The following is a 19,927-nucleotide window of genomic DNA, read 5'->3' as shown; positions in this document are numbered from 1 at the left end:
CATGGGCCTTTGTAGTTTAAAACTTTCAGAATGTTCTACCAAGTGTATTATTCTTTGGAGGTGCTGGACTTTAGTACTATTGTATTTGGTAAAGGTAAGGTGTTTGAATCTGTATGTGTCTACGTGTGTTCCCACCTCTGCTGAACTGAGACTTAGTAGTTACAAATTGTTTCTCTCATGATGTAGGCTGAATAGAGAGAGGATAGGGAGTAGGGAGTAGAAGAGACATTTACTGAGCACTCACTGTGGGCCAGTTACATAATATATATTACTTTTCAGTCCTCACTGTTACTATGAGAAGTGGTAGGCTACTATCGTCATTTTCCAAATTACAGATTCAGAGCTGTAAATTTCACTTGTCTGGGAGCAAACTCAGGTTTCTTTAGTGTCCGTGGTTAGGTCCCCTGGAGCCTCCACTGGGCTAGGCTCCGGAGAGGAAGAATTATATATAAGGAAGAATAAAACCTGCAGATCAAAGCCAATATCTTGGGAAAAGTGTGTGTGTGTGTGTGCACGCGTGTCTGTGTGTCTGTGTGTGTATGTTAGGTGGGGGGAGAATATACATGCAATATAATGCTTTGAGAACTGTAATATCAGTAGATGGTGAAAGTTCAGGTGTCATTTTCTAAGGAAATGTCTTTTGGTCACTCCACTTAGGTCCTGGCTTGCTCCTATTTTCCTGGACTTCTTTTCTTTTTTCAACCTTCTCTTCCCTTCCTGTTGTCAGTTTTCAGTCTGCAAATTCCTGTTGCTTTTCCTGTATGGAAAATTGATGATTCCAGACCATGCCTTATCTTAGAAACCCCAAATGTCCATGATAGTATTTTACTAAACAATGAACTATGAATGTGTATTCAATAAATATTTGTTGAGCACCATCTGTGTACCAGATATTATATGAGGATGATGTAGTAGCAACAAAAACAGACACAGTTCCTGCCCTTGTAGAATTTCAACCCTAATGGGAAAGAAAGACATTAAATTATTTTATAATGAATACATACTAGTTTTTCTTCTTCATGTTTTTCTGCCATCATCAACTTTCTTATTTTAGGAGAATAGACTGAACTCAGACCCTGTATAGACATGGTGTAGGTGCTCAGTAAATGTGTATTGATTTGTAGAAAATATTAAATTTCTTTAGCCCTCATCTTTCTTCTTACAAAAGTAATACTTTAAAATAAATAGTCTTTGAGGAAAATCATCTTCTGTAGTTGACTGTCAACATCAGTCAACATTTGTATGGAAATGAGGTGATTGTGAAGAAAGGGCTTTTCATAGCCTTTATCAGAGTTAAACCTCATAAATTTGTGAGGAAGAGGCTCTTATAATCTTCATTTTACGGTTTAGAAATCTGTATATAGGAACTAATTTGTCCACTGTGGAGCTGAGATTATAATCTCTGTCTCCAAATCATCTTTTCTTTTGACTACATTGCCTCTTGAAAATTATTAAAACAAAACATCAAGAGATGTACAAGCATCTCAGTTTCCGCTTACAATAACCGTTTTTTCACCTGAAAAGCACAAAGGCAAATTATTGTATTCATTTAATTTATTGATTCACCAACATTTCTTGAGCACCTAGTGTGTGCCAAAGAATGAGTTTCCAGGACTAGGGGTCCAAGATGTAGTCCTTTCCTTCAAGGTGTTATAGTTTACTGGCGTAGATAGAGATATAACTTAATCAATACAGGGCTATGAGAGAAGATATCCTTGAGGTATAATGGAAAGATCACGAGCTTTTTAGACAGTCTGGTTTGAATCTTGACATCGGTACTTATTAGTTGTTATCCTGGGAAAATCATTTTTCCCCTTTGACCAGCAGTTTCCTCAAAAGTGTAAAGTGGGGGATGAAAGTATTTATGTGTATTACAGTTGTAAATATTAGAGGAAATGTGTGTAAAGGGTCCAGCACAATTCCACACACATAGTAGATGCTCAGTTAATGCTACTACAATTATAACATGGCTGACCCAGTGCAAATTATACATATATATGTATACATGTTTGTTTTGTTCTTATACCTCTATTTGTTTTCTTTCCCTCTCTCTCTCTCTCTCTCTCTCTCTCTCTTTCTTTGTCTCTCTGTCTGTCTGTCTGTCTCTCTTTCTCTCTCATCTGGCTATGGACTCCCCAAGAATCTAGGGACTAATTTCCTGATGAGGCAGTAGAAAGGCTAGGGGAACAGTCTGAGAGGAGGTGAAGTTTTTTTAGAGTATGAAGACAGATTTTTACTTTTGGTTTTGTTTTGTTTTGTTGTTTTCTTTCCCCCAAACTGAAATATTGGATAGAAGGAACTATACCAATATATGAAGCTATCAAAAAGCATGGAGCATTTCAAGGACCACAGGATGCTTACTATAGCTAAAATATGAAGAATGAGCTTGGGGAGGCCGAGAGCTAGGCTGGACAAATAGTCAGAGGTCAGACCATAAAGGGGCTTTTATATCATGCTAAGCCACTTGGGCTTTATCTTACCATACAGACAACTTCTCAGCTAAATAGAAAAAGACAAGCCTAGAATTAAAGTGGCTGAAACAACTTATCTTGATTTGTGGAGTTCTTGATTGCATGGAAAGAAGAGGAAATCTACTAAAAACATATTTGAAAACCCAAGAAATGATATATATTGAATAAGAATTTTTATGATTGATGGATAATGGAGAGGTGAGCATTCTAGTGAAATATACCATTAGGAAGCATCTTAAATTAAGTCTCAGAAGGAGCATGTGGTGCTGAAATGTTACAGGCTAAAGCACCCTGGGGCAAATTTTGTCCCTTACATGGCAAGTTCTAAAGCAGCAGAGACAGGCTCAGAGTGCCTGGACCCCAAATAGAACACTTAACCTTTTTCCCTGAAAGTCAGCATAAATATTTGATAACATCTCCCTTTCTGTGAAGGGGCCCTCTCTCAGTGGGGGTGGTATCTGGTATTGCTCAGCAGAACAGAATTATTTGTTTTCTTAAGCCTTTCTTTATGTCCTGGAGGTGGATTCTAAAAGCTCTTCAAGTATTTTGATTTTGGATTCTCACAAAAAGTATTTTTTCTTTCACAGTAATTCAATATAAAAGGCAATAAAAGTGATATATTCAAAAGTATTCAGGGCCTGCTATCAGTGCCACACGGGAATAAACTATCTTGCCACTTGCTCATCCCACGGGAGAAAAGAATCACAATTCACATACAGGAAATATTGCCTGTGTTTGCCTTCGTTTTGCTGGTATTGTCTGCTTTGCTGAAAGGCAGATTTTCTTGCAGATAAAAGCTGCCCTGTCTTGCTGAACTGCTCATCTATTTTGCTCAGGAAGAAGAGGCTTTGTTAAAATCAGGAGCAAAGCCCGATTTGCAAAATATCGCCCCAAAATAACAAAATGCAGAAAAATGTCAAAATATGCTGACTTTGGGCCAACTTTGTGCTTTGGAAAATTACCTAACAAATTTGGCAAATATTGTTTTTTAAGTGAACAGGAATGATGTGTTTTCTAAGCACCATCTTACGAATTGGTGGTCAGGTGCTCAAGAAGAAACGGGGGTGTGCAGGTGGCCTAGCCCTTGTCACTGAGCTAGTCCAGTAGATACGTGGCTACAGGAGGTGAACTGCGTCATACTCACCTGGGCCTCCAGAACCGTTCCCAGATTACTCATGTGTCTTGGAGGTTTGTTTACGCAAGGCTTCCGGCTTGGCTGCTTTTGCCAAAGGGGAAGCATTGATGAACAAGACGGGTAGAGCTTCTGCTTTTCAAGAGCTCATAGTCCCATAGGGAAAGAGACATTAAGCCGGTCATTGCAACAGTGAACAGAGACATCCAGTAAATGGGAGGCTCAGTGTTGGAGGTGGTGGGATTGTGAAAGTTCAGTCATTGGGACCTAATTCTGCAAAAGAATACCCGCCTAGGCTGGGTCTTGGGCACCAGAGCTGAGATTTTAGTTAAAATATTAAGATCTAGCACAAGCTTACCTCCCATCAACTGAATCTGTTTCTAAATTTGGGAAAGTGGCCTTTGTTTCTTCACAACTATTTATTGGTAATTCTTTTCCTGGAACTACCTTTGTGTATATTTTTATGATAATGTTTACTGAATAAATCTGAATATTTGGTTTATAGAAGTAACAATCTCCAGAGAAACCTCATCTTTATGCAGTCACATAAAAGATACAAGAACAGGTTTTTTTTTTTTTTTTCTTGTTTTAATAAATATACATAGAATTGAAAATGTTCAGACTCTCTTTGCTTTGATATCAGGTTTTCAACAAAATAACTCAGTGGACATTTAAAATTCCTATTGTGAGGGCCAGGGCTCAGTGGAAGTGGTTTGACCAGGGGTGTTAACCCATCAGTGTCCATATGCATGAGAGACGGAACCTGATCCTATTCTGTATAACTGGGTGAAAGTATATGGAAGCTTCTTTTCAGACAAGGGTTAAAAAGGAATAATCTCTTTTGCTGCAAACTTTTTCTCAGCAGGTGCAAAATTGCTGCAATCAGGTAGGCTTTGGTAAGTGTCAGCTGCTGTCTACCAAGTTGAGAGATCACAAATTCTCATTCCATTTCTATTTCAATTACGTAGACCCCAGGTTCAATTTTCGAGTGTCTGAAGGCATGCGTAACTCTGTGATAAAAAATGGGCCTGGACCTAGAGTGGGGGCTGTGTACAGAGCTGTGCTGCAAACCTTCCTCGAAGTGACATCAGCTATGACCAGTCAGGGTTCCTGGTCATGATTATAGTGTCATTAGACTTGAGAGCCAGCTAGGATCCTAAAAACATTCTATCATACAGATGAGGAAATTGAGACCTAGAGAGGATAACAATCTTATCTGTGGTCACATGGGTTATAGACTTATCAAGGTATAGCCTCTGGCCTTTAGTAGCTAACTGTTTTGTGCCACAGAGGTAAATATATCAGGTCGCATTTATTAGCATCACTACTGACTGGAGCATTGTGTTGAAAGTGTTCTGAATTTGCATCCTCACTCGGAGAGAAATGGTACTGCGGTTGATTAGTAATGTCTGTCTGGAGAGAATGTGGAGGCATGGTATACCATGTGTTTGCAGAATTTGGTTGAATGATGAAGGTTGACTGGTAATCAAATAATTACCACGTGTTGTGAATTATGCTTCAGAAAAAAGTGCTCTAAGATCTTCGTGGAGGGTCAGGATCATTTCAGAAGAGATGACCTTTGGGTTTGGTCTTAAAGAATAAGTAGCAGTTTTCTGACAGAGAAAAGAAAGAAGAAGACATTCCATGAAGGAAGGATAGCTTGTGCAGGGGAACCAATATGTGGAGAAGAGAAGGAAATCAATGATCATTGATTTCCTGCTATGTGCTCGGTCCTAAGCTGGGTCCTTTATGTGTTACCTCATTATTTAATTTTCATAATGATTCTATGATTTTATAGATGAGGAACAGGGAGAAAGAAAATTAAGATGCCCCATGTCATATAGCTACTAAGCAAAGTTGAGATTTTATTTGTTGGGGCTCCAAAGTAACTTTAGTGGTAGCTACTCAGAGGCACACTCAGAGGTGAGGAGGAGAGGGTTGCGGGTAGAGGATATCATTAGTTTGAATTTGGACTATTACTATTGAATTTGAGTTGCCTCAGACATCCAAATAAAGGTGGCTAGTAGGCTATTGTAAATATGGCACTGACTGATCTGGTTATGATAAAAAAAAAATATCAAAGCCTCACTGATGACAGACCTTGTGCGTAAGAAGGGAGATCTTTCTGCCTTTGCTATTTTAGCACAGGAGACTATAAGTAATAAACTAATATGCTTTATGTTTCATGAGCAATTCAAATTACAGTTGAATGTTAAATCCAGAATTAATAAGAAAACTGTCTTACTTAGAAATTCAAGTGTTTTTGGCACAATACTACTTATTATCATCATGAGACCTGTGCCCTGGCAAAACTGTACTTGTGTTCAGCAAAAGACTGTTTAATATGTATGCGTTCCTCAACCAAGGCTCAACTTTGACCTGTAAGAGGATTCTTTAAAGAGATGCTGGGAGGTGCAGCAGTTGATATCTGTGCATGGGGATGGGGTCCATATGAATGTGTGTGAAGGGTAGTCTAACTGTTTTCAAAAAAAAAGGGGGGTTTGTTGTTTTTTTAACTTGTGCAGTCTTGACAAGAAGAAAAAAACCGCAGAGGGTTTTTACATTGGTGAATTCCAATGTCCTGGGAAACTCCAGGACTCTGTCATCCTCTCTTCATGGATTTGTGGTTATACTTCCTTTAGGTTTTAGGGTGAGGGACAGGTGTTTAAAATAGTCCAGGTTCCGTTCCTGATTCTCTTTGTTCTCTAGGATGATGATGATGACAGAGATAACCATGACAACTATAATAATACCACCATATTTCATGTATTTAAAAATGTTTTTCTATTTTTTCACATAGCTGAGAAGGAGGTGTGTCTTATACACAATACCTTGCAGTTGCTATTTGCCTACAACGAAGTTTAATTCTTCCAGATAGGATTTGTGTTGTTTCAGATGGTCACCTGGGGATACTACCATCCGGAGACCACTTTAAATTGAATTATTTACTGACTTTTACCTTGAATCACACTGGTAGTGTGAACTTGTATCAAAAACCTGCATGAGTATCTGACTGTGGTTCAAGTTCTCAGGGGGGATTATTTTTCCTTTCTCTCTTCTTGCTGTGCCTTTCTGGATGGCAGCTCTATTTCTAGAATATTCTAAGTTTAAGGGAATAGTATTTTGGTATCGGCTTTTTGCAGAGACATCTTAGACTCACCACCTTGTTTTCCTTTCTTATCATATTTAGAGTAACGGTGTGATGAACAATTGATGGTGTGTTAGATCTGATGAAATACTCTAACAGCAAAAGCTAACATGTGCTGAGCACTTTCCCTTTTCCAGGCAGTACTGAAGGCCCTTCATATGTAGTAACTCATTTAAACCTTTAACAATCATATTAGGCAGGTACTATTTTGTTCTCCAATTTTAGGTAAGAAAACAGAAGCACAAACAGGTTAAGCAATGTGCCCAAGGATACTTATATTGGCTCATTTAGTGTAACTTGACCACCCTGAGTCTACAGATAGGCTGCTGATGAGAATCTAATTTCACCCCTATAAAGTTTCTGGCACAATACCTGATACTTGCTGAGCACACAGCAAACAGTTGCAAGTTCCTTCTCTCAGAAAATGGGCCATTGTCCTTATTAGAAGGACAGGCAATCCTTTTGTTATGCACTTTTCATTCCATGATGGGGAATTCTAGCTTTAAGTGTTCTCCTCAGACAAGAGTTGGTTTTCTAAAAAATGTGAATTATTGTAAGTCTTTTCATTATGTGCTGTATAAATGATGTTGCTCTAAGCAGATCTGAGAGTTCTATCAGGAACTTCAAAGCAACGCTCAGCGAAAAGTCCGGTTTAACAAAGACTCACATTCTTCCCACTTCACTTTATATTCCCCATCCTAATCCTCCTCCCCCACCTCCCCCCCACACTCACATCAGATCTACACAGAAATCTCCAAGTGAGGTGAATTAAGAAGAAGAAAGAAAAGAACAATTTGTGGGTTTTCCCCTCATAGAAAAACATTTTTCCTAATGATCCTAAACTAAAACTTTTTGGATGATTTACTGCTTATATTTAGAAGAGAATAACTTTGAATCCCTCCATCCTTTCTTCTTTCTCCCCTTTATTCTTTCCTTTCTTCCACAAATATTTACTGAGTGTCTTTTAAGTTCAAGACACTGTGTTTGATGCTGCCTGTATGAGAGATGTTTCTCAGACTTTGTTCACGTCCTCAAGGAATTTTTATAAACAAAATTGTAGAGGAATTGTTCCCTCTCTCCCTTCCTCCCTCTGCATTCCCCTTTATCTTTTTCTTCTGTCTTCTTTCACTACCCACCACCCCACCCCACCCTTACTCATGAACTGGAAGCCAGGGAGAAATAGAGGGCTTTAGGGGGGCTACGCTATTTAAGCTGAGTTATATTTGAACTTGTAGAGATGGGGATGGTAGAAACAGCAGGGCACCGGTGCGGAGCAGCCTGGACCAAGTCACAGGAACTGGGTAGCCAAGGGGCGTTGGAGCATGGTGAGAAGTCCAGGTGGAAACATGGAGGGCATGAAAGGGGAAATGGGAGATGAGGCTTTCAAGCATCCAGCCATCCCTTCTTACTTCAGTGGCTCTGTGGAGAATCATGTGAGGTGGTAGGCCTGAAAGTGCTTAAAAGGTAAGTGCTTTATACTGTGATGTCACGTAGATTCATGTGACACGGTGAGAAAACTCGGTGTCATCATCCTCGTCCTCATCATTGTCATTCTCATCATTATCGTGATGCTTCTGGCAGGACTCCCTCCCTAATGACGTCACGACCACCAGAATTTATCCTTCTGCTGCACTTCTGTGTCCTAAACACAGAGTAAGAATTGGATCCTAAAAGACAGTCATCTTTTTAAGAGTGAAAGATGCCAAGCAGATGTTCGTAGAAACCAAACAAGGCCGGTGAAGACTATAAGTTGGCTGAGAATAAAACAAAAGCACCTGGTCTGATGACCTAATTATCTTCATTGCCCCTGGTTAGTTAGCACCTCTCTTCCCTCAACAGAATGTCAGGGGACAGGGAGGGGACAACAGGTGGACTGGAACATATTTCTTCCCATAAGTACAAGGATTTAATGAAAAAAGGAAAAAAGATGACTTCAGGTTCATCTGCCCCAGTCTCTGCTGTTCTCATCATGAGAACCAGTCTTTTGGATTAAATTTCTCTGTGTCTATCTGTACAGCCACATTGAGAGACTGCTTGCGGGGTCCTTCATTTTACATGTTCAATATCTGCCTTCAGCTCTATCTTGTGGTTCTGAAGAACTTTCATTTTTTTCTGCTATGTGAAAAGATATATGCTGAAGCAATACGATAAAGATGAAAGCAAAATGATATGAAACTGGTTTTATATAATTTTACAAAATAGACAAACTCAGTGAATGTAGCCATGATTGTTTTCATTTAGTACTGTAGCAGTTTAAAAGTCGAAATAGGTCGGGAAACCTAAATCCCCTCCTCAGATAAAAGAAGAAAAGTGTGCAGGCATATTGAAAACTCATTGACATGTTTCATTAGGTTTTAAAATGTGTTAGAAAGCTCAGTGTGACCTCTTATCATGCCATCTGACACTCAGAATGTTCACATTAACTTGAACTTCTCTAGTGTTTGCAGCTATAGGAAGTCTCCTTTGGGGAAAAAAAAATCCCTGAAGAAGTTTTGGCCATCTGTAATTTTTCTCTAGGACTAGCGTTTTGCACACAATAATTTATGACAGTGGGGGTGCCCATGAGAACTCTGTTGCTTTGGCTTTTGTTTATTGGATTTGTAATTCTTACTGGACTGTACCCAGTCTGAACTGGACTGTCTGAAGGTGATGTGTGATGTGGCTCCGAATTCTTTTTTTTTAATCTAATTTAATTTATTTATTTCTTATACAGCAGGTTCTTATTAGTTATCTATTTTATACATATTAGTGTATACATGTCAATCCCAATCTCCCAGTTCATCCCACACACCTCCACCCCCCCCCCCACCCCCCGCTTTCCCCCCTTGGTGTCCATATGGTTGTTCTCTACATCTGTGTCTCTATTTCTGCCTTGCAAACTGGTTCATCTGTACCATTTTTCTAGATTCCACATATATGCATTAATATACAAATATGGCTCCAAATTCTTATAGTAGATCACCATATTGAAGATGTTCTACTACTGTAAAAAATTCATTTTAATTTTATTTATTTATATATTTATGCATGTATTTATTTAAAGAAACCATCAACATTTTGCTGTTTGGCTGCATCTTCACTGAATAAAAAGATTATAGAATTGTGGAGCTGAGAAAAAAAGACATACCCATTCTGTCATGTTGGTTCCTATAAACTGCCTGAATTAAGGCTCCATACTATTGATTGACAAAGGGTACCTAATATTCTCCAGCAGAAGTGGAAGAATAATTGCTTTATTTTCCCTTAGTGCTAACCAGTGATACCCTGTAGTTGTTTTTTTTAATACTGGGAATAGAGCCAGAGTTAAATTTGTCCACAAATTACTGATTTTGAAATAATATAATTACTATGCTTCAGATCAGCCTCTTAATTTTCCATATGAATTAGGTATTTTGCTTATTGACAAAATGTATTACAAAATCTGCTAATGGCTAGTACCAGTTTTTAAAATTTCTGAACCAATCCCGTAAGAGTGTTCCTGTTGGTATGAGTAACAATTAACAACTTAGTTAATTCATACAGTACAACACAGACTCTGGAGTCAGAATATCTGAGTTCAGTACCTGTCTTTACTATTTTCTTGCTCTGTGACCTTGGGCAAGTTACTCAACCTCTTCATATCTCTATTTCTTCATTTGGAGAGTAGGGATTACAGAAATATTTCTCCAACTAATAACACTCATTAAATATTATCTTCTCTTAAGTCTATGATGATTATTCATCCGTATCTGCTGTATCTGGACTTTATTCCCACTGGCCCTCCTAGGAAAAGAAAAGCCAGTCTCTGAAAGTAACAATTGCAGTTTTCATATTGAGAAATTAATGTCCATTAGTGATATCTGAAGAAATAATCCATTGTTGGCTTTTGTCATTATCTTTCCTGACGGGTCTTTCCCGCCTCGCCATTCACTGATTACACCACCTCCAGAGTGAGCTTTCCTTGATCAGGTCTGACCCTCTCTATCCCACGCTTAGACCCCTTCTTTGTATTCTGCAGAAAAGTCCAGACTCTGGCATGATATATAACTTCCTATAACCAGATCCCTTCCTGCCTCTCTAGCTTCACTTCCTCTGCCTTCTTCAAAGCCTACTCTCAAAGTGTATTGCTTTTACTTATCACATTTTCTTCATCAGCCTCCTGGATTCTGAAATGCTGCTCAGTCTCCCATGTTGACCTTGTTTTTGACATTCACTACTCTCTTCTTTTTTTTTTTAAATTTATTTATTTATTTATGGCTGTGTTGGGTCTTCGTTTCTGTGCGAGGGCTTTCTCTAGCTGCGGCAAGTGGGGACCAGTCTTCATGGCGGTGCGCGGGCCTCTCACTATCGCGGCCTCTCTTGTTGCGGAGCACAGGCTCCAGTCGCGCAGGCTCAGTAGTTGTGGCTCACGGGCCCAGTCGCTCCGCGGCATGTGGGATCTTCCCAGACCAGGGCTCGAACCCGTGTCCCCTGCATTGGCAGGCAGATTCTCAACCACTGCACCACCAGGGAAACCCCACTAATCTCTTCTTGATGACCTCTAAGATTCTATTACCAGCTATGCTGCCTAAGGCTGCCCTTGGTAAGCTCCTGTGTGGACTCCACCAATCTAGGATTGTCCACCTTTTTTTACCCTCCTTTTCTTATCCCCCCAACAAATGAGTGAGATTTCCCCCAGAGTTCACCATAGTTTAGCAAGCAGGATCCAGTTTGTTGATTCAATAAACAAAGTGAAACAAATGAAGAGTTTTATGTATATACTCTGAGCTTTGCTAATTCATCTTTGTACAAATGGGATGAAGCTTTGTTGTATTCAGGGAGAACCAGATTTGGAGCTTGGCCAGTGGCACAACTTTTTATATGGGAAAAGAAATTATATTTGATCAGGTCACAAATAAGCAATGAGTAGGGTCCTATCAATGTGTGAGGTTACTGAGTAATGGTATAAATAATACAGTTGACACTGTGCTTTCATATTTATTATTGAGTAAATGACAGCATATGGACAAAAGTGCACCATTTTACCATGTAAGCAACTAATTCAGTCATTAAATAATACGATTTAAGTAGAAAAATACGCCTTTGTACTGTTGTTTATCATTTACGAAAAAGAAACCAAAAATCTAGCAACCGACTAACCTAAAAGTTAAAGAATTTATTCTGTGGTTAAAGTCTGTGGTAAAAAGAATAAAAACATAAAAATGTTAATAAAGGTTGCAAAATTGCTAGGTCCAAATCTCTGCAATTGTTTTCTCCCTAAATCATGAATTCTCTGTGGGTTTTATTTTGAAATAGGTATTTCTGCTATAAAGTCTGATATCCTACTCTAAAGAGCGAGCAACTGGAATGCCACATTTTTGATGCATATTTTTGCAGCACAGAGGGGATTAAATTCTAAATGTCTCAGCTGTTAAAGGCCCCTTCAGACTTGCCCAAAAGAAGGAGAAAGCTTTCCCTAAAGCAATTCATCAGATCTGTTTGGGCACAGTGACATTCTTTCAGAGCTTGTGTGGATGAGTTCTACTGAATAGTTCAAGTGTTTGCAGCTGCTTGGAATATTTAAGAAAAAGATATCTCTCAGTTCTTATCATTGTTCCCACGGGCTGGCCAATGCTCACCACTGGCTAATGTCCACCAAGGACCTCACAATTAGTGGTTATATCATAATAGTGACACCTTCCATTTTTGAGTGCTCACTGTGTGCCTGGAACTGTGCTCTGCTTTTTCCACCCATTATATCATTTAATGTTCACATGTCTGACCTTAGGGCAATGACTTATTAAATTTATGTCCGTTTTCTGCAGTACGAAAAGTTTGTTGAACTGAATCTTATGCCTTATAAACTTGAGAAGTACTTACTGTTGCTTTCTCTTACCTAATTGTTGGTTGTTGAATCTAGGGGATGCTCTGATTACCTCAATAAAGGCAGCAGTGATCACGTCCATAAACAAATCGTTAGACGTAGAACACATGTGTAAACAAGTAGAGTCTAATTTGCTGACTGTTGATAGACTCAAAACAGTTAAAAGAACAAGCAACTGATGGGATAAACTTAATTCAAACAACTGGAAACAAGGTGTGGTGTGTTCAATGGCAGTTTGGAATAAAATGAAGTGATTGATACATTTGATTGGAAAGTGAAGAATATTTTAGAGTTATAAAACAGCACTTTGATGTATTTATCTGTTCATTATCCTAATGTAAGGTAGATGGGACAGATAAATGCATCTGACTTAACGCATTTGGCATATTATTCTTTGTTATGATTTGAACCTGTCCATTTCTCAGCACATCTCCCACTACTTATCAAATGACTTGCACGTTTCTGACCAAATTAAGGCCTTTCAAAAACTCCTGTGCCTTTGTCTGTGCTGTTCCCTCCGCCTGGCATGGCCTTCCCATCTCCACTTGCCTAACTCCTTCTTGTTCTTCAGGACTGCATTTGACCATCACCTGCTCAGACAAGCATTCTTTGAATTGTCCCATGCACGGCTCTCCCCACTCTTCCTCTGGACTGCCACAGTGCCCTGTGCATACCTCCATCACCCCATTTGATCTGTGGTATTATAGTTTTCTGTTTACTTGCCAGGTGCACTGAATTGTGACTCTTTGGAAGCATGGTCTGTCTGTCTGTCTTTTATGGTTTTATTTCTGTTTTTCAGCACCTTGCCAAGTCTACACAGAATGTGGACTCAATGAGCAGTTGCAACTTGAAGGAGTGAATATATTCACATATATCATGGATATTGGTATTTTGTTACTTCCCCAACTCCCATGTCCCTACACAGAGACACACACACATTCTCACTGCATTCTGGTGTCTGTAGATTGTGAGTAGCCTCATCCATGGTTTTCATTGTAGTTGTTGAAGCTCACGGTCATGATCTGGCAGAAGTGACTACTAGAAGAATGTACTTGTGTCCAGAATGTGCTTGACATTAGACCTCTTCTAGTGAAATTTCAGGGTGGTTTTTTTTTTTTTTTTTTGAAATTCACGTTCTTTTATTTATTTATTTATGACTGTGTTGAGTCTTCGTTTCTGTGCGAGGGCTTTCTCTAGTTGCGGCAAGTGGGGACCACTCTTCATCGCGGTGCGCGGGCCTCTCACCATGGCGGCCTCTCTTGTTGCGGAGCACAGGCTCCAGACGCGCAGGCTCAGTAATTGTGGCTCACGGGCCCAGTTGCTCCGTGGCATGTGGGATCTTCCCAGACCAGGGCTCGAACCCGTGTCCCCTGCATTGGCAGGCAGGTTCTCAACCACTGCGCCACCAGGGAAGCCCCTCAGGGTGGTTTTATATCAGCACTATGGGAATGTGTTCATGTTAAACAAGAATATGGAAATATAAAGAAAGGCAAAGAATCGGGTTCAGACAATGCAACAGAAATGGGGCTGGAAGCCGGAGCTGTGTAAAGAGCCCATCTGCCCACTGCAGACTGTGATCCAGGTTCAGCACAGAGGAGTCAGTGTCTGGCTTCCACTCCCCGTTTGCTCCCCTCATCTGCTCTCTGCTCATTACTTGGTTCCCTTTGACAGAACATGGGAGGCAGACACAGATTACTTGGGGAGCGGGCTTTTACGAGTGTGATTTAATTCCATTTTGAAGTTTCTGTCAAAATGGCTGATTTATTTTCCTCTCATGGATGCATTATGTATGTGTTGCTATGTGAGATCAGTGAATTCAGAAAGGCCCTCCATGCTTTTCTCCCCAAACCCTCGGCCGTGCAACGCAATGTGGCAGCTGAGAGAAGCAGAGAGCCACGCTGGGCTCTGGAATAGACAAAGGCACAAATCCCATCTGGGTCTCCTTCAAAGCAAGCTGCTGTTTTGCAACAATCTACCCGTAAAAAAGGTTCTTACCAGTTTACTTAATGGGTGACTGGCCCTTTTGCTTTTATTTAGCCATCTGTTCTGGTCTGTGTCCCTTTCAACTTGTAAGATCCGTCACCTCATTTAAGCTGTTACCTTGACACATTGCGATGTTGTGGACATAGTGATTCCACAGAGGAGCAAATTAAAACAGGTTTTCATGATTAGAAAGTTAAATGAGGTAAGGCTGTGGTAGTGGTGAGATGAGGGGTTTTGAGGAGGCAGAACTCAAGGGACTTTCAGGTGATTGGAAAATTGGGCTGGCTAGACAGGGGGATGGATGGGCTTTTACATATCACGGGAGCTGAGCAAGAGCAAAGACTTCTTTTGGGTGTCTGACTTTGTGGCCTTGCTCTGCTTCCCTGATGGAGACTGACCGGGGAGGATACAGGGGCCACCTTTGGGTTTCTTTTCTCCTTTGGGGCATTCTGTGATGAGTAAAAGGAAGCCGATTCCACCAGGAAGTGGCGAGCTAAAAACACAACAGCACCCATTCCCAGAAAGTTACTTAGTTTCCCTTAAGTTTGAAGAAGAATCAGGGGCGAAGCCCAACTTCAGGAAGGAATACTTCACTGTGTCTTTGAAACAGAGCAGGACCCTGTGGTCCTTCCTCACCCCATGTCCTCCGCCTGCCTTTTGTCTGTGGAAAAACCTTAGCCAGAGAATAAGTTTAATCAGAGAAGTGAGAAAATGCAGAACCAAAGGAAAACAGTCCAGCAAGACTAAATAATAATAGTTTAGTCAGTAAGCCTAGTCAAGGACCTTTAGTTCCTCCTCAAGGGCTATGGATACCATTCTGAGCCGTATCCTGTGAGCTGTCTTGTAGATACTGAAATCCCCACCAGGTGGAAGAAGTTAACTATGTGATGACAAGACTGTAGCCATGACATAAGCTGCCACAATTCTGAGAACTGACTTCAAAGAAATAGGAACCAACTGACCCTGGAACTCCAGACTAACTGTCCCTAACACAATCAAGATGATGCTGGTCAGACCGCCACATGACTAATTGCAAGATGACTGTCAGAGCTGACTGTGCTGTTTCTGCATGTAGCCCCGCCCCCTCCATCTTTAAAAGCTCTTGCCCACTGGTTGTCAGCGCCGGGGGCACTCAGCCTTTGGGCAGACGTCCACCCTCCCCCCCGGTGCTGGCGTCCAAAATAAAGCAAACTTTCCTTTCCATCAACCTTGCCTCTTTAGTACTGGCTTTTGAGCAGCAAGCAGCCGGACCCCCGCTTTTGGTTACATCTTCACCCCGGAGACAAGGCAGAGCTGTTCCTGACATCTGCCCTCAGCTCTGCTCTTTCTTCTTGCTCTAGACTTGACTTTCTGCCTGACCCCTTGATGGCTCTGTCCCGATGACCCATCAGTCCTTGAAAAGTAAGACTTAGAAAGCCAAGAGCTTCGTCTTCTTGCTCTCTTAAATCAATTCTGCCCTTACCACCCTGGTTTCTCCTGATATGAGTAGTACTGCAGTTACCTGCACTCAAAATCTCAGGCATCTCTGAATTTTCCATCTTCCACTTCTATCCAATCAGTAGCCAAGTTCTCTGTCTTCCACCTAAATTGAGTTTCTCATGTCTTTTCTCACCTTTTTACACTCCCTGCCACTGCTCTCATTTCCATCCCTCATTACCTCTGTCCTAGCCAATTGGAATGCTCTCCTAACTAGTTGCTGCCTATCTTTGGTTTCTCCCTGCTCCAAAGCACCTTACACACTGGCGTTTGATTAAAACAGTCACATTTCAAAAATTAAACAGACAAAAATCTCCTTCGGCTTTCCATCAACTAACAAATTCAGTAGAGACTTCTCAGCTTGGTATCTGAGACAGTCCATACAGTTATCGTTTGTATTTTCAGCTTTTTCTTTTTCTCTGTGTCCCAGTAAAACAAAGTGCTATGTGGCTATGAATAACTTCATGTTTTCTTGCCTCCTTACTCTGTTCCCTCTTCCTAGAAAGCTGTGCTCACACATCTCTATTGATTAAAATGCATGAATTTTATCAAGCTCAGTCACAAACACATCTCTCCTTTCCCCATGGCAGTCAGATGCAGTTGCTCCTACTCTGGTTTGATGACAGCGTGTTTAGGGGATGTTTTTATGCTGCTTGACGTGGATTTTTTTCCGACTCTTATCGTTAGCTTTTTGAATCTTTTGCATATCCTACAGCACAAAGTTTCCTTCCTGTAGAGGGTGCTAGATAAAGAAGCGGAATATGATTTGTAAGGGGACTGGGTCTATAAGAATGTGAAAAATCCATTTATTCATTCACTCAGGAGTGTGTTGGGTGCCTACAGTATGTAAGGTACTGTGTTAAGGACCTAGGATACTCAGAGCAGTATGGCACAGTACATCCCAGTTCTCCAGGAACTCAAAATTACATGCAGGAAAAGTCACATAAGGAATTACACCATGAAAAATGCACAACAGTAGAAGTGCCTTCAAAGTATTGGAGTGGTGGGTACGTCTTACCTCTTTTGGGGTAGATAGGTTGGGGCTGATGGTGGGGAGGGAAATGAGCAGTTAGGAAAGGCTTCCTGTAGTTGGGAATGTCTGATTTGGGTTTTGAAAACTGAATAGGAGTCACCAAGGAAGATAGGAAGGTAGGGAGGGATTGGGATGGGATGGAAAGATAATCCAAGAAATCTGCTGTTTGTTCTCAGAGGCTCAGCACACTAGGGCAACCTGGTCACCAAATGGTTATTTTCTGTCTCCAAGTGAAATATCCTAAGTGACAAAAAGTCCTTTGATCCCTTTGAAAGAGAAAGGGAGAGGAAGCACCTCTCAGAGACTGCTTTTGACTGAAAGTCATTCATTCTTCTTCTCTTTTTTTTTTGACTGTTTTGTAGAGAAAGTCTGTGATTGCAGTGAGCTTCATAGCAGCCTTCCTCTTCCTGCTGGTTGTGCGCCTTGTGAATGAAGTGAATTTTCCATTGCTACTAAACTGCTTCGGACAACCTGGTGCAAAATGGATACCATTCTCCTATACATACAGGCGGCCCCTTCGAACTCACTATGGATACATAAATGTGAGGACGCAAGAGGTAAGACCTCAGAGGGTTACATAGGGTTTGAGGGTATCCATGGTAACAGCTTTTCTTTAGGAGCAAGGTGGCTTGCAGTCAATGAACTCATTACTCTCTGCCCCAGCGAGCTTCTTTGGGTCCCTGACATTTTCTGTTTTCCCCTTCTTAGACATTTACTGACACACGTCTAAAATCTGCTGCCCCTCCTACATCAAATCTTCTGATTCACTGACTTCATGTGGAGTTGAGGAAGCAATTACATGTTTTCCTGGTGGTTTGTGGCATAACATACATATCTTTCCATTTAGAAACTCTGATCAGCAGTTACCAGCTGGAGAACTGGCTGGCTTTATTTCCTGGAGGTCAGCTGGTTGGGGACAGCTCTTTGTAGAACTGCAGAGAAGCATTTATACTCTTTAAAACTCTGTAATCCTTAGACCTGGAGCTAGAAAAGGCCAAGCTGATTTAAAAATTCTCAGTGGCTGCAGAGATAATGGGATTTAAAGAGTTTCCAAATTTAAAGGGGTTAAAATCATTCAAATCCTATAATCACTGAACCTCTAAATCTTTGTAGCCAGTTGATGGTACAGAAGAGGATGGAGGTATATGGACAAGTAGAAAGTACACACTGTGCCAGCACTTTTGCAAGCAAGGATTTGTGTCATGGAGTGAAGTAGAAATAAAATGGACCTCACAAAATGTATGAAGTGTATAGAAGTGATTAATAAAACTGTTTTTACCATTTGTTTCAATGGAGTGGGATGAATGTGAGGTTAATATTCATCGATGCCAAGTCCAAGCCTGTTGGAAGTTGTTGGTGACAAAGGTACAAGTCATTAGTGTGTCTACATCACTGGGAAGAGTTTTGGATCAGATCCCATTGAAAGGTCATTTTTGCAAAGATACGAGAGAGGAGAGTTACCCACAGAATGCTACTCCCATCCCAAGAGTTATTCTTACCATCAGGGAGGGATGTTGAAAACTGGCTTGGTCCAGACCATTTTGTAGGCAATTTCATGCCTGAGTCATTGCTTCTGGTTAATTTGATTCTTTGAAAATTGTTTCTATATCTGCAGGATTTACAAGCTTTTTATTAGACCTTTATAGTTAAAAAAAAAGGCACCATTAATAACATAAATTTTTAGGAGCCTTGATGCTTCTCCTTTAATTGGCTTTGAATTAATTTTTTTAATAGTGTCTATTGCTTGAATTTGTTGAGTGTCCTAATAAATTGATTACCTATATAAAAATGTATCTCTTAGAGAATAGTTTGTCTCACTCTTGTCTTTTGCTACTTTTATTTCTGGCTGTCATTTAATATTCTATAACTCTACTGGATTGTGTTAATCATTTCACAAGTGCCTGTCATGGGTAGAAAATGAAACATGTGCCTGAATTGTCTCACGAATTACTTTCATGAGGGAAATCCCACCAAATATCAAAGAACCTTTCATTTGTTTAAATGTTAATAGACTGGATTTTGGAGTGTTAAGGGGAAAACTGACCTAGGACTGCAGTTATTTAATTAGACATATTAACCAGCCACCTTTGAAATTCTTTTGGTATAGTTTTTAATACAATGACTTTACTACGGGATATTGATCATTATTTTGACCATGTGGAGGTAATTTCTTGAGAGGGAACATGATTACTGGAAAGAGTTTTTAGACTACAGAGGCACACAGGCATGATTTGAGTGCCAGTTCTCACACTTACAAAAACAAGGTCAACTAGCAAGTTATCATGAGGATTAAATAGGACAAAGTGCATAAGGTGCCCAGTTCCAAATTGATATTCAATGAATGAGTTTCTTTTGCTGTCCCAGTACTTACCAGTTATGACATGAAATGCTCAGTGTGAACAACACCAAAATACCAAAGTCTAGAGTACCAGACTTTAAATTTTAAGGGATCTGGATTCAGGGCAGTAAACATATGGAGGAGTTCCCAATCTCATTAGAAATCAGAGTTTTGCAAATTAAAACCACAATGAGAAGGAAGAAAAATAGCACAAGGAGGTAAATGTACACTAAATATCAGATTGGCAAAAAATCAAGAATCCAACAATACCAAGTGTTGGTGATGATGGGGAACAATAGGAACTCATGTACTAGCAGGGGGAACAAGCACTTTGGAAAAAACAGCTTCCCATTATCGATTAAAGCTGAAGATCTGCATACCCTACGTCCCAGCATTTCCAGTCATCCGTATATTCACTAGAGACATGCATGAGCACATGCAGTGGGAGGCGTGGATGACACGTGTAGCAGCATTATTCGTAACAGCTAGAACCTGGAAGCAACC

At 40.4% G+C, this 19,927-nt stretch overlaps 1 protein-coding gene across 2 annotated transcripts in view; it reads left to right on the top strand.

Annotated features, from left to right (window-relative positions):
• ST6GALNAC3 (ST6 N-acetylgalactosaminide alpha-2,6-sialyltransferase 3) overlaps positions 1–19,927 on the top strand; it is a 553,138-nt gene that overhangs the window by 221,065 nt on the left and 312,146 nt on the right. For both annotated transcript variants that reach the window (XM_082355784.1, XM_082355783.1), the window contains one exon: positions 17,448–17,642. In XM_082355784.1, the coding sequence (XP_082211910.1) occupies positions 17,448–17,642 (195 nt within the window). The remainder of the gene's footprint in view (positions 1–17,447; positions 17,643–19,927) is intronic.

Source organism: Balaenoptera borealis (genome assembly GCF_965194805.1).
Source record: "Balaenoptera borealis genome assembly, chromosome: 1".
NCBI lineage: Eukaryota > Metazoa > Chordata > Mammalia > Artiodactyla > Balaenopteridae > Balaenoptera > Balaenoptera borealis.
The sequence above is the reverse complement of the archived record's forward strand: the minus strand, read 5'-3'. Positions and strand labels throughout refer to the sequence as shown.